General features: G+C 45.1%; 1 protein-coding gene across 6 annotated transcripts in view; it reads left to right on the top strand.

Annotated features, from left to right (window-relative positions):
- Positions 1 to 10,026, top strand: part of LOC146080794 (protein PTHB1-like) — a 34,457-nt gene extending 24,431 nt beyond the window's left edge. Inside the window, exons 6-10 of one of the 6 annotated variants that reach the window (XM_083188453.1) lie at positions 2,466 to 2,679; positions 3,451 to 3,658; positions 4,455 to 4,644; positions 8,517 to 8,683; positions 9,807 to 10,026. In XM_083188453.1, coding sequence (XP_083044579.1) covers positions 2,466 to 2,566 — 101 coding nt within the window. In that variant the 3' untranslated portion in view covers positions 2,567 to 2,679; positions 3,451 to 3,658; positions 4,455 to 4,644; positions 8,517 to 8,683; positions 9,807 to 10,026. Of the gene's footprint in view, positions 1 to 2,465; positions 2,680 to 3,450; positions 3,659 to 4,454; positions 8,684 to 9,806 lie in introns of those variants that run through there. The other 5 variants (XM_083188452.1, XM_083188454.1, XM_083188455.1 and 2 more) reach the window with 5 other exon arrangements.
- The last annotated feature ends 5,959 nt before the right edge of the window (positions 10,027 to 15,985 follow it).

Raw genomic sequence — 15,985 nt, forward strand, 5'->3', positions numbered from 1 at the left:
GAGCTAGCGTGGGTGGTGGTGGTGATGGCGGGTGGGGGGGGGAGAGTCAGTGAGGCTGGGGGAGAGTCCATGGGGCCTGGGCCAGAGTTGAACCCTCTCTGGGCCGATAGAGAGGCAGTACCTGCTCCCATGGGGGCCGCCTCCGCTGGGTTTGCCCTGAGCTGGAGCATCGAGTGGGGGGCGGGCGGCTCCCACGGTCTGGAGGACTCACTCCCAATCCTGGCCGGGTTGCGCGGCCTAGTGACGATGGTGGTCCCTCACTCTGAGTCACACCGGGGGCCGTCGCTGATGCTGCAGCTCCCGGACTCACTCACTGGTCCTGGCCGGGTGGCGCAACCTGGTGATGCGGCCGATGATCGGGTCCTGCGCCAGGGGACACTCGGCAGTCCTCCTCTGAGCTTTCTTTGTCCCCCGTCCACCTCCTCCGTTTCCCTCTGCATCCTCCAATGTTCAGGTGCTTCTCCCTCCGCCGTCTCTACACTCTCCTCCTCCGGGGGCGGAGGATGGGAAATGAACAGAACCTCTATTTAATTAATTGGCTAATCACCACACACAGCATCACCTCTGTCCTAGAGCAGTGCTGCCCAACTGCTCTAGAGGTTGGCAAAAATGTGTGTGCTCTGCATAACTCAGTATAGGAAGCACTGAAAGAAAATAATTGTTGTGTGTGTGTGTGTAATTGTGTGAGGCTAGAACTATAGCACTATGCTGAATGTAGCACTGTAAAAAGTAAATATTTTGCAAGCAGGATATGGTAAAAGCTTAATTACTGTCTTAATTACAACCCAAAGACGAGCTCCACAGTGCAGTTGGCCAAGCAAAACTGCTGTATACGCCACATTATTGCTGCCTCATCACCCCCTATTTCCAGTCATATTCAGACCATATACCTTCCATTCATATCGTAATCATCCCATTTCCAGGTTGCTTTAATTTAGTAAGTTTACTTTTTAAAGCTATGTCATTGTGCAGGAAGCTGCTTTTGTGAGCATTTTAAAGGGTTGTATGATTTTTTTTTTTGATCATGGAACCAAAAGTATGACATCATGCATTATGGTGTTATGCTTTAAGCTGCCTCCTTGGTGGTTTCAGTCCTATGTCCAGCTCGGTTTTTCAGAATATCCAAGGGTTGTATGATTATTTTGATCATAAAACCAAAAGTATTGCATTATGGTGTAATACTGTAAGCTGCCTCTCTGGCAGTTTGGGTCCTTTTATCAGCTATTATTTAATATGTTTCTAATTTTGGGTGTAATCTATTATCAGCATCACTAATTCCGTTGGTATGGCAGCATTGTCATTATGCAGTTTTGTGCTTAACTGATGATGTTGGTCCCCAGATCCTGTTAACATTCTGTTGATCTCCTAATGGATAACACCCAGCAATGCAATCTATTTTCAGTGTCCCTAAAAACCATCAATATGGCATCATGCAGCTCCGTAAGTTGCAGCATTGTGCTGTATTGTCCTAGTGGTTTCAGTCCTATGTCCAGCTAGATTTTTCTTAATATCCAAAGGGTTGTGTGATTGTTTTGATCATAAAACCAAAAGTATTGCATTATGGTGTAATACTGTAAGCTGCCTCTCTGGCAGTTTGGGTCCTGTTATCAGCTATTTAATATGCAAATAGTTTCTAATTTTGGGAGTAATCTATTATCAGCCTCTATTATCAGTAAGCTATTTTCAGAACAGGGGCTCTTCCCCGGCAGCATTGCACAGGGGCTCTTCCCCGGCAGCATTGCACAGGGGCTCTTCCCCGGCAGCATTGCACAGGGGCTCTTCCCCGGCAGCACTGCACAGGGGCTCTTCCCCGGCAGCACTGCACAGGGGCTCTTCCCCGGCAGCACTGCACAGGGGCTCTTCCCCGGCAGCACTGCACAGGGGCTCTTCTCCGGCAGCACTGCACAGGGGCTCTTCCCCGGCAGCACTGCACAGGGGCTCTTCCCCGGCAGCACTGCACAGGGGCTCTTCCCCGGCAGCACTGCACAGGGGCTCTTCCCCGGCAGCACTGCACAGGGGCTCTTCCCCGGCAGCACTGCACAGGGGCTCTTCCCCGGCAGCACGAGCCAGACTTAACATGTAGTCTGGGTCGTTCTGCCGAGGATGGCCAGGAAGATGAGATCCCGGCTTATTCTCGCGGCCACGCCCCCTTCTCATATCGCTGCAGGCGGGGCATTGAATTACGCATGCAAATTCTCGGGTAAGCAGACAGAGAACGGGAAAGTGTAACGGCTGTCGGGCCAGCTCGACAGCCGTGACCCAACATTGAATACCCCCTTAGTTTCACTGCTTTAGAATCTTAATTGTTTCTTTTTTTCCTTTTCTAAAAGTATATGGTGTGCTGTATTGATTCCCTGTGAAGTATGGTGCTCTCCTGGTGTCCTTTAGACATGGTGGTTTGCCAATCAAGATTTTCAGTACTAGTAAACTCTGTAAACCGTATAACTCTCCTCTTCTCACTGCAGCAGCTACTATATTGAATATTTTACGTTTTTGGGTACCTGAAAGAAAATGTCTTTATCAACTGGCAAAGTTCCAAGAGGATGGCAATGTCTACCAACCCTGAAGATATTATAGATGGCTTTGTGGTGGATATTAAACAGGCATCGGGGTACATTGCTGCAGACAATTAAGACTCTGAAGCTGATGGAAGAGATGTTTATGGACTTCAATACACAGGTAAATATCCTTTCTACATTTTGCGTATATTTAGATTAACTTTCTTTGTAATTGATCCTTTTTTTTTTTTCATTTGCTGTCATTTAAATCCCTAATAATTTGAAATTCTGGGTTAAACCAGAGTTCTGCCTCCCCACAACAATCAGCAGAGCATTATGTTTTGCTGTATGATCCCATTCCTAACGTACCACCTCCTTTTCATCTATCCTTTATTTAAATCCCTAATCATTTGAAATTCTGGGTTACACCAGAGTTCTGTCTCCCCACAACCATCAGTAGAGCATTATGTTGTGCCGTATGGTGCCGTGCGACATTGCATTATGCTGGATGGTTCCCATTCCTAATGTTCCACCTCAATTTTATCTGTATTTTAATTAAATCCCTAATATTTTGAAATTCTCAGTTAAACCAGATTTCTGCCACCCCACAACCATCAGTAGAGCCCCTCTTACCGGTACCTATCCTAACATTTTATTCTTAGCAGCAGCTTGCTTTAATTTAAAATCCTAATAGGCACCACAATGCACAATGAAATGTAAAACTATCTGAAGTTTCCACTCCCATATCCAGCTTGCTTTTACTTAAAATATCCTAATATCCTATCCTAATAAAGCATTTCCAATCTGCCTAATGGTCCAAGTTTTCAGTGGACCCAGTTCTGAATGGTTGCCTTACATAATGCGTAGACTTCCTGTAGAGTTGTGCAATTTATTTACAATTTGTAGTTTACCATTGTTCTGAGATTGAATGTTTCTTTTCCACTTCTCACAGCTACGCTATTGAATATTGTTATATTGGGTTACCTGAAAGAAAATTGAACGCTTCATCCATTGGAAATGTTGCAAAGGGAAGCCGATGCCTTCAAATACTGAATGTTATGGACAGCTCTTATGGACATTACAAGCAGGCACCAGGAGACAGTGTTGCCTAGTGAGTCCCTGAAGCTGCCACTCAATAAGTTATGGGTTTGAATGCACAGGTAAATATATCCTGTATTAAGTTCACATAACTAGCTTTTCATATTAAATATCCTGCTTGTATGTACTTAATATGCAAAGGTTTCTATGACTATTTGGATCATAAAACCAGAAGTATGGCATATGCTCTAAGCTACCTTCCTGACCGTTTCAGTCCTATGTCTAGCTTATTTGTACTTAATATACAAAGTTTTCTATGAATATTACAGTAAAAAACCTACAAGTATGGCATCCTGATATGTGGTGATGTGCTGTAAGCTACCTTTCTAGAGTTCGCAGTAGAATTAATTCTATATAGTTTGGTGAGCGCAATGAGCCACCAAACCCGAAGCGTGGCGAGCGCAGCGGAATACATGTAAAGTAATCCGCGTGCACTTGCCATGCTTCGAGCACGGTGTCTCGCTGCGCTCCCCACACTATATAAAATCAACTCCACGCCGACGTGGATAGTGTGGGAATGAAAACGTCGAAGGACGCGCCACGCTTCGGGGTGGCGTGGATAGTGAGGGGGTATGTAAAACTTTGTATATCATACAATGATATTAGGGTATAGGTATTGTCATGGCATCGTACACCCTATAAAATTGCATCCGATTTTGCAGGAGGTGCGATGCGATCCCCGGGGGCATACAGAGCAGTAAATAAATTACATTAAAAAATCACTTAAAATGGCCGATGCGATTTTCCTATGGTGCCGTACGCAGGAATCTTGGGCGCCGTGATAATACACAAGTACCATTTTATGTTTAGATTTTAATATTGTTAGCTCTTCTTACTTACTACTCTTGTATATTTTAGGATTTTAGGGTTTTGGGTGCCTGAAAGAAAAGGGTTTGCTTCATCTATTGGCAATGCTGCAAGAGCCAACGTTTTAAATCTCTATGGATATCATGGATGTCATGGTGGTGGACATTACAAGTGTGTTTAAGGATTCAGAGCTGCAGATTAATTTTCTGATGCTGTACAAAAAGTTTACTGCAATGCACAGGTAAATATATTTCACATAACCATCTTCATATCGTAATCTGTACCATTTACAGCTTGTTTTCATTTCAAATCTTGTTTGTATTTCAGAATGTAATCTCTCAAACTGTGGTTGGTTGTTCCACATCCAGCTTACTTTTTCTAACGGCACAGGTGGATGCTGAGAAACTGGGGTATTCCAGGTCTGGGAGGACCAGGCACCAAGGAGTACTATGTCTTTGAGAGAGTGCAGCCTGTAACTCCTCCCCCTAATACCCCTTCCTGTCCTCAGAGACCAATTTTTTCCTTGGTGCTCTGAGGAACAGGGCACAATTTTCAAGGAGAGGGGCTTTCAGCCCCTAAAATTTATTTTATTCTGTCTGTTTTCTTTTTCCGTCAGAGTAACAGCAGCATAACAAGCGCTGCCTCTGAAACACAACGCTTCATTCCCGTGACTGACACGCTGACCTTTCGGCTAGCGTTGTTCAGTCACCTCTCTGCACTAGGAGGGAGCCGCGGCCGGGTGAAGCAGGCAGGTAAGAGATTCCCGTTCGCGGGAAGCCAGATACGCGGCTCACAGCGCCGGTGCAGGGTGACGTCACTGGCGGGTCCTGGCAGCGGCACCCAGCTTATGCTGTGGATACCACTAGACCACCAGGGTTTTTTCTATAACTATGTAGTCCTGTGTGGTTCCAGGAGGGGACGGAGTCACTGAGTTCTCCACCCCGGCCCCTCGGCTGTGACTTGCTCCGGAGCTTCCCACCGAGGGAGCTCCTCTCCTCCCCCTCTCTGAGCGTGGTGTCCATCTTAAGAATTCTGCTTCTGTCGGCAGCTGACTGTTCTGAGGAGAGGAGCCCTGAAATCGTCCCCCTGTGCCTCCACTGTTTTCAGTGCTCAGGTTAAACCCCCTCACCCCACTCTTTGGTGCGGGTGCAGGGTGATAGTGCATATACCTTTCTTTTTGTGAGAAAGTTTTCTGTACAGATACTGACTGTAATACTGTGTGTTATTTATTTTCTGCAGTTTATTATGTTACTGGATGTGAGTAGTTCGCTCAGTCATCCCCAGTGCTGGCTAACAGGTTGCAGTATTAGTCACTGATTCCTTTATTAGTGTCTGTGTACAGTACTTCCACCTTAAGTTATTCTCACTATTGTGTGAATAACTTATATTATTAGCCACCTCTTTTACAATGTCTTCTAGGGGCAAGGGTAACGCTCCAGCGCTGCGGGCATATACATGTACTGCATGTAATGAAAACTTTGCATGTGCTGAGCAGGACCATACTGGTGTATGGGAACGTTGCACTCTGCCGGGACCCAGTCCGCGGGCAACTGAGGAAGTTCCCTGCGAGCCTGACTGGGCTAATGTCTTGTCCTCTGCAATGAGGGAACTGGTGTCTCAGCCTCGCGTACAATGGTAACCCCTCCTGTGCCACAAATTGCACACCAGCCAGAGGAACCTGGGTGGGTATAGGGCCTGTCAGTCTGTCCAGGGCTTAGTACAGGTGTCTAGTTCTTTACAACAAGCGTTAGATGCTATCAGTGCTCTAGACACGGCTGGTGCACACGCGCCTGCAAGACCCAGCAGGTTACAACCCTTGCTTACGCAGGGCACAGACACTGACGATAATCCAGATCCTGCTGATGAGGATGATCCCAAACCTGATGAGGATCATGTGACCCAGGCCAGGGTCGGCAGCCTGATTAAATCTATTAGACTGTCATTAAATGTGAAGGAATCAGAGTCCCTACCTCCTTCAGAAAGGTCCTATCTTTAAAAGGAAGAAAAAGGACCGGCAGTTTTTCCACAGTCCTCTCAGTTGGATAAGATTTTCCAAGAGGCTTGGAAACACCCAAATAAGAAATTCCTGCTCTCTAAGCGGATTTCAAACTTTTATCCTATCCCTGAGTATTACACCAAATGGGAGGCACCACCTCAAGTGGACGCTCATGTTACTAGACTAGTAAAGTCCACTACACTCCCTATTCCAGGCGTTATGTCACACAAAGATCCAGTAGATAAGAAGTTGGATCAATTTCTTAAGTCTATCTACTCCAATGCAGGGGCGGCAGTTCGCCCATCATTTGCAGGGGCCTGGACTACAATGGCCATCGGTCACTAGGCAGATGAATTACTAGAGGGCCTTCAATCTGGCACTCTCAGATCTGAACTACTAGCCCTTGTAGACAACATCAGGGAGGCAAACACCTATCTTAGCGAAGGTGTTCTGGATGATGGGGTGTTCTCTTCAAAAGTGTCGGCCCTCTCAGTAGCCGCGAAGAGGGCACTTTGGCTGAGATCATGGAAGGCAGACAATGATTCTAAAAAGGCCTTAGAGGCCTTGCCTTTTACAGGGACAGTACTGTTTGGTCCAGAATTGGATAAGATTGTTACTTCCCTTGCTGCCTCAAAGACAGCTTTTCTTCCTTTGGGGGTTTCAAAGCCTAAGCAGTCCTTTCATTTCTTTAGGCCACAGAGTAAGGCCAGAGGTCATACATCTGCAAGATTTCAGTCCACCCTCCCTAAGAAACAAAAGCCCAAGCAATGGACAGGTCGCAGACAGGTTCTTAAACAGGCCGATAAACCTGCAGCCTGACGCCAGAGGCCCCAATTTGCCAGAAATGGCAGTTGAGGGTCACCTTCTGTTCGCAGGAAACTGGGTAAACTCAACAGACTCTTGGGTGTTGGACGTCGTATCGCAGGGTTACTCCCTCACCTTTCGGTCCAGCCCACCTACCGAGTTCTTTACCACAGGTCTTCCTGCAGACCTGTTGACGGCCACCGCCCTCGAGACAGCAATCTCTGCACTTTTACACCAACAGGCGATAACAGCGGTTCCCCCTGCTCAGAGGGGACTGGGATTTTACTTGAATCTTTTTAGTCAGCAAACCGGACAGATCCTTCCGCCCGATTCTCAATCTCAAAAGGCTTAACCAGTTCCTTCGGGTGCCGAAGTTCCGCATGGAATCACTCAGATCCATTCTCCACTCAATAGAACCAGGAGATCTCATGGCGTCCCTGGATATCCAGGACGCATATCTCCACATCCCCATAAGATCGACACATCAGCGTTTCCTTCGCTTTGCAGTCCTGGAACGCCACTTTTAATTTCAGGCCCTGCCATTCGGCCTTTCAACTGCTCCCCGAGTTTTTACAAAAACCATGACGGTGATGGCGGCTCTTCTTCATCAGCAGAGAGTGACGACCTTCTCCTAGCACAATCCAAGGAAGTCCTCTGGACGCACTTGAACATGACAGTAGCTCTCCTCCAGGCACAATTGGCTCACAGGATACACATGTTAATTCAGCAAGCTGATCTTCCTCTGACATTATCGATTAATGCACATTCCACCAGATCGGTAGTCCAAGGCTGCAAGATGGTCAATTGTTTATACATTCACAAAGTTCTATGCATTTGATACGTTACAGGATGCTTCCTTTTGGTTGTCTTGTTCTTCTGACACCTCAGTACTCCCTTGAGTACTGCTTTTGGACATCAACAATGTCATCCTGTGGGGACCATGAAACCCGAAGAAGAAACTAGTTATGGTAGACCTGCCTTAGGTTACCTTTCTTTGAGGTTCATGGGACCCAGAGGGTGACATTGGGGTTGTAGGTGGATCCAGAGGACCATGGCACCAATCAGCGAAACCTTTAAGGTTTCCCAGGATGCACGGCTTTTCTCCCCTACAACCCCGCCTCTATGCTCAGCTCCTCAGTTTTGTTAGCCAGCCAGTAGCAGGAAGCGGAGAAGGCAGAAGACAGGTGAGAGCATCCTACACGTTGACTATGAATTTACCTGTACTATGATGCAAGTTTGATTAACAATTGCAGCAATGTTTTATTTGCAGTACTAAGCTGGAGAGTGCTTCATAATATTTTCTATATTTATAGACTATTTTGGTTCTGGATGACACCCCAGTGGCTGCATGTTTTTTGATGCAAGTGCTATCCTGATGCAAGGAGGCTGTTGGTACTTGTACTAAGCCCTGAGTGCTGCCGTCACCGCGCCACATAATTTTGGCTCCTGTGCAAACAGTGTGCCCCACGGAAGGCACCAGGCAAGTTATCTATCTGGAGTGCTGGGTATAACCGCCCATATATAGATAGATATAGGTATAGATGTTTAGATAGATATAGATATATATCTACCTAAATAGATATATAGATATTTTCTTTCTCACAGCAGGCAGATGTACCAACATTCAAGACCCAACGGTCTCTTTAATCAAACTGTTCCCAAACTGTGCTCCTTGATAGAGACCGATGGCTCTTGAAATGTTGGTACATCTGCCTGCTATGCAAAAAATCCATAACCTGCTGTTTAGTGAGCTTGTGGGAGTCCTGCATATATTCATAGGTTAGTGGGTTTCTATCCATCACAACAATGCACCAGCTCCCTCATCTGGAATTGTTGCGGCCAATTCGCATATATTGCGCAATGAATTATTGCCACATCCGCCGTATTCGCCCAACTTGGCTCCCTGCGACTTCTTTCTTACACGTATGTAAGCCTGCTCAAAGCAAAAGCTTTGAAAGCTAGCTGCCTCTGAGAGAGATGTAAGTTCACTCACTGCCAAGAGATGGCAGTGTTTCAGAGATAGAGATTATTATTTTTTTACAATTTTCAGGATTTTTTTGTTTTACTCCTGTTCCCAAAGGCACCACAAATGAAACTATGACACTTATACAATTAAATACAATCTCTTTGGTATAACGCATTATGTACAAAACGATTAACAGTGCGCTTTGTGGATTACATTTGAAGGTCACATGGTGAGTTTGACAGTCAAAAGGTCAACATGGGGTTTTTTTGAGCCGAGGTGCTGACAGGCGGTATTTCATGCCCCACCATCCACTAGGGTGTGGTGGTAGAATAAAATAGTGTGCCAAGCATAACAAGGCACCGTGTCCGAAGCATTGCGAGCAGATGCGGTGCACTTTAAACTGTGTTCATGTCGACTGTGTTGACATTCGGGTCAAAAAACAGTAAAAAAAAGTAGACACTGCCGAACTAATGACCTTTTTCCCATGTTGACCCAATGGTGTCCACCTAATGACTGTCGACCATCATGCTGTAGACTAAATGACCCCAACCCATCTTGCTTCATCACAGATTTAATTGTAAATTATAAATACCAGATAGTTTGAAATATTAATACTGTATGTCTATTTTCTTTCCAGCGTAATCTTGAAATTCCTGTACCTAGCAGCCTTATGGCTTGTGACTGGAGTGATTGATTTATGGACCAACTAACAAGCAAACAATCTCTTTATCTGAGCGAAGAGAGATGGTGTGCCATGGGAGAAAAGTTCTTGAAGATGGAAGTCTAAAAATAAAAAAATAGTATTTGCTTTTGTGTCTATAACAAAACGAAAAATACACCAGGTTTCTTACATTGCCTTCCACTGGCATTCAGCTAAATATTTTATGCAAGCAGTATCTAATGGTGTGTACACACGGTACTTTTTGCCTTCCGATGTTGACGATATAGTCAACATCGGTTTGGAATCGGATGCAGATCGCAAGGGTTTTAACCCTTCAGATCCCGATCTGATGCGCGTTCACATATCGCAAGACAAAGCCTTGACTATATAATGCAGATCTGCACTATATAGTCAAGGTTGTATGCAAATCGGATGTGCCTTCAGATACTATCCACGATCCGATCTGATCGGATTGTGGATAGTATCTGAAGGCACATCTGACTGTGCACACACCATAAGTGTTTTAACAGTTTACATAAAACGATTATTTACTCCAGGTTGGGAACTACTGATATACTCTGCAGACCAGTTGGGGGTATTTGAAAATAATATTGGTAATGGCGGAAGATGAAAAAAAGTATTTTGATGGCAGAAGAAGACCCATTGCTATGGAGAAGAACCATGTTGTGTCACTTATGGTTCTGTCTTCAGCATCTCATTGTGCTTTTGCCTGACCAACAATCCAATGGGAGCTACCCGTGCTGCCATCAGACATCAGTGATCGTCTGCCCTGCACTGACACGGGTGGAAGAAGCCGCAGCATTAATCCTACAGGTGTTAGTGGGAACCCTGGAGATAATACACAACCAGCGGGCAGACATGGAAGGGCACGATTCCTGTCCGCTACCCCTTAACCCCTTCCTGACAGAGCCAGTTTTTGCGTTCCTGACAGAGCCCTTTTTTTCAAATCTGACATGTATCACTTAAGTGGGGATAACTTTTTTTTGCTTTTACTTATCCCAGTGATTTTGAGATTGTTTTTTCGTGACACATTGTACTTCAAATTAGTGGTAAATTTGGGTCGATACAGTCTGTGTTTTTTTGTGAAAAATACCAAAATGTCGTAAAAAAATGGAAAATTTAGCAATTTGCAAAATGTTAAATTTTCTGCTTGTGAGACAAATAATCATACCACTCAAAATAGTTAATAACTAACATAGACCATATGTCTACTTTATGTTTCCATCATTATTTCAACTTCCTTTTAATTTTTTTGGACACTAGGAGGCTTACAATATGAATAGCAAATTCTCAAATTTTCAAGAAAATTTCAAACACTGATTTTTTTAGGGACCAGTTCAGTTCTGATGTAACTTTGAGGGACTTGTATGTGAGACACCCCCATAAATGATACCATTTCAAAAACTGCACCCCTCACAGTATTCAAAACAGCATTTTGGAAGTTTGTTAACCCTTTAGGTGTTTCACAGGAATTAAAACAAAGTGTAGGTGAAATTTCAAAATTTCATTTTTTTTGCAGATTTGCAATTTTAATACATTTTTCTAAGGAACACAGTACATTTTACTAGAGAAATGTGACTAAAAATTGATTCCCCCAATTCTTTTGTTTTCATAAATATCCTATATGTGGTCCTAGTGTGCACGTTGACCAAACCACAGGCTTCATAATAGAAGGAGCACCTACTTGATTTTGAAGCCTCCTTTTTATGAGATTATTTTTTAGGCACCATGTAGGTTTCTAGGCACCATAAGATGCTAAAATTTAGGAACCCCCCTACAAGTGACCACATTTTGCAAACTACACCCCTCAGGGAATTCATCTAGGGGTATAGTGTACATTTCAAACCCCCAGGGGTTTCACCAATTGTGGTACAACTGGGCAGTGAAAATGAAAAATTAAATTTTTTACACAAAAATGCAGTTCTGGCTCAAAATTTTTCATTTTCAGAAGGTATGAAGGAGAAAAAGCACCCCAAAATCTGTGCCCCAATTTCTCCCGAGTACGGCAATGCCTCACATGTGACCAAAAAATACCATTTGGGTGCATGGCAGGACTCAGAAAGAAAGGAGTGATTTTTGGATTTTGCAGCTCAGATTCTGGTGGAATGTTGGTGGGTGCTATGTTGCATTAGCAAGACCCCCCAAGCACCAATACAGTGGAACCCCCCACAAGTGACCCCATTTTGCAAACTACACCCCTCAGGGAATTCATCTAGGGGTATAGTGTACATTTCAAACCCCCAGGGGTTTCACCAATTTTGATACAACTGGGCAGTGAAAATGAAAAATTACATTTTTTTACACAAAAATGCAGTTCTGGCTCAAAATTTTTCATTTTCAGAAGGTATGAAGGAGAAAAAGCACCCCAAAATCTGTGCCCCAATTTCTCCCGAGTACGGCAATGCCTCACATGTGACCAAAAAATACCATTTGGGTGCATGGCAGGACTCAGAAGGGAAGGAGTGATTTTTGGATTTTGCAGCTCAGATTCTGGTGGAATTTTGGTGGGTGCTATGTCGCATTACCAAGACCCCCCAAGCACCAATACAGTGGAACCCCCCCACAAGTGACCCCATTTTGCAAACTACACCCCTCAGGGAATTCATCTAGGGGTATAGTGTACATTTCAAACCCCCAGGGGTTTCACCAATTTTGATACAACTGGGCAGTGAAAATGAAAAATTACATTTTTTTACACAAAAATGCAGTTCTGGCTCAAAATTTTTCATTTTCAGAAGGTATGAAGGAAAAAAAGCACCCCAAAATCTGTGCCCCAATTTCTCCCGAGTACGGCAATGCCTCACATATGACCAAAAAATACCATTTGGGTGCATGGCAGGACTCAGAAGGGAAGGAGTGATTTTTGGATTTTGCAGCTCAGATTCTGGTGGAATTTTGGTGGGTGCTATGTCGCATTAGCAAGACCCCCCAAGCACCAATACAGTGGAACCCCCCCACAAGTGACCCCATTTTGCAAACTACACCCCTCAGGGAATTCATCTAGGGGTATAGTGTACATTTCAAACCCCCAGGGGTTTCACCAATTTTGATACAACTGGGCAGTGAAAATGAAAAATTACATTTTTTTACACAAAAATGCAGTTCTGGCTCAAAATTTTTCATTTTCAGAAGGTATGAAGGAGAAAAAGCACCCCAAAATCTGTGCCCCAATTTCTCCCGAGTACGGCAATGTCTCATGTGTGACCAAAAAGTGGCAGGACTCAGAAGGGAAGGAGTGATATTTGGATTTTGCAGCACAAATTCTGGTGGAATGTTGGTGGGTGCTATGTCGCATTAGCAAGACCCCCAAAGCACCAATACAGTGGAACCCCCCCACAAGTGACCCCATTTTGCAAACTACACCCCTCAGGGAATTCATCTAGGGGTATAGTGTACATTTCAAACCCCCAGGGGTTTCACCAATTGTGGTACAACTGGGCAGTGAAAATGAAAAATTACATTTTTTACACAAAAATGCAGTTCTGGCACAAAATTTTTCATTTTCAGAAGGTATGAAGGAGAAAAAGCACCCCAAAATCTGTGCCCCAATTTCTCCCGAGTATGGCAATGCCTCATATGTGACCAAAAAATACCAGTTGGGTGCATGGCAGGACTCAGAAGGGAAGGAGTGATTTTTGGATTTTGCAGCTCAGATTCTGGTGGAATGTTGGTGGGTGCTATGTGGCATTAGCAAGACCCCCGAAGCACGGTGAAATGATGAACCTAATAATCCATAGATGTGTGGTATATTTTAAAACACTCCTTTATACATAGGCCGGGTTTGTCGGGGCAAGTTTCACAGTGGAAAATAGTTTCCTTTCTTATTCCCTTTTTATAGCAAACTTTGCACCTTTTTTGTGTCATGCCCTTTCTTGCAGTGGAGGGGATTTCGTTCGGAAAATGCTGCCCTGGTACAATACGGGGGCCAGTACTAGAAGTACTGGGGCCCTCTGCCTGCTGGTTCCCAAATATTAGGCCCTTTATGACTTCCTCTTGAAAGTGCTTAAATGTCCCCCTCTGGCCGGTAGAACGGAATAGCACGTAAGCGTTATACAGTGCCATCTGGATGATATACACGGCCAGCTTCTTGTACCAGATTTTTGTTTTCCGCAGGGCACTGTACGGCTTCAGTACCTGATCTGAAAGATCCACTCCGCCCATGTACCTATTGTAATCCAGGATACAATTAGGTTTTGAGGTGTGGGTTAGAGATGGGCAAAACGGATCTTTTTGCGGACCCGGCTCGACCCGGGTCGGTCACTGAAAAGATCTAGATCCTTTGGGCGGCTCTACGGATCAGTTTGTGTAAAAAAGACAGTTATTTATGGTTTGAGTTAGTGTACCATACCTCCCAACATGACCCTTTCCAGGAGGGACACAATGCTCTGTTTCTGGACTTCCCTCTTAATGTTTGATTGTTATTACCTGTGTGGAAACACCTTTCTTGCCCATTTACCTGTTTAGAACAGGTAATAGCAATCATTCGTTAAGAGGGAAGTCCAGAAACAGAGCAAAGTCGTAGGTCAGAGATGGGGAACCTTTGGCCCTCCAGCTGTTGTTGGACTACACATCCCAGCATGCCTTGCTACAATTTGCTATTTGGCCATGATAACACTGTTGCAGGGAATGCTGGGATGTGTAGTCCAACAACAGCTGGGGCCAAAGGTTCTCTAACCCTGACCTAGGTGGTGCACTTAACATAGATAGTCGTTTGGTCGACTGATCTAGGTCGACATTAGGTCAACAACACTAGATCGACATGCTGAAAGGTCGACGTGGAACAAGATCGACATGGTTATAGGTCAACATGAGGAAGGTCGACATGGGGATTTTCACTGTTTTTTGAGCCGACATGTGCCGACAGGCGGTATTTCATGCCCTACCTTCCACTAGGGCATGGAGTGAGATTATAATAGTGTGGCGAGCGAAGTGAGACACTGTGCCCGAAGCATTGCGAGCGATGCGAGGGTCCGATTCTCACTTCCAACTGTGTCCATGTCAACTGTGTTGACATTCGGGTCAAAAAACAGCGAAAACCCCATGTCGACCTTATGACCTTCCTCATGTCATCCTAACGTCCATGTCTACCTTTTCCCATGTCAACCTTTTCCCATGTCGACCTTTCTGCATGTCGACCTAGTGACTGTCTGACCAACGCTTGTCTGACGAACAATCCAGTTCCCAGGACCTGGGTAGAAGTCCCGTATAAAGGGACACGGCGTGTCCCATTTACACTGCCGCTGACAGGGGTCTGACCCGCTGAAGACCCGGGGTTTTGCAGCGGTGTAAAAGGGGTATTAATTTGCTCGTTGCCAAGGGAGACTAAATTTGCTCATTGCCGAGCCCCCCCTCCCCCCCCCCCCAAATGAAAGTTAAAAGAAGGCCCCCTCCCCCTCCAAATTAAAGTTAAATGTACTACACAGCCCAGCAAACAGAGATCTAGTAAAAAAAAAACAACACATGTGCACTGCCTAATTTATGTCTGTGTGTCTGTGTGTTCATACTTCTACTACACACCTTTCTGTGATACTACTGGTGAACTCAGGTGAAGCAATCTTGAAATGCCTGCCAGTGCCAATGCCTCTGCTCTGCTTAGTCTGCTGTTGATGTGTGTAGTCAGACCTCCCTCAGGGCTTCCAGATTCAGAAGAATCTAGATCTGCACGTGACACAGCAGCAGCAGCAGCAGCAGCACAAGCAGCCAATTAGAAGAAAATATCTCAGCTGCCAAAGGGGGCAGTGCTGAGCTCAAGCAATGCAATGTGCATTGTATTGTATGTAATGCTAAGCGAAACCGATCCGGATCACCATTTTGGGATCGGCGGCTCGCTCGTTCTTTCGATGGATCCGTTCAAAAGAGCCGGATCGTTCGCGAACGACACATCTCTAGTGTGGGTACTGGTACCTCGTACAGGGACGGAGGTGGTACTGTCTCCGTGAATTGTTGTCAGTATAAGGACATCCCTCTTGTCCTTATATTTGACCAACAACATATTTTCGGTGCATATTCCCCTGCTTTCACCCCTTCTCATTACTTGGGCAATGTGCGTTTTTGGGAGGCCTCTTTGGTTCTTGCGCACAGTACCGCAAGCTGCTGTACCTCTTGAACCAAGGGCCTTAAACAGGGGGATGCTA

This window comes from Crinia signifera, chromosome 5 (assembly GCF_055691185.1).
Source record: "Crinia signifera chromosome 5, ASM5569118v1, whole genome shotgun sequence".
Lineage (NCBI taxonomy): Eukaryota > Metazoa > Chordata > Amphibia > Anura > Myobatrachidae > Crinia > Crinia signifera.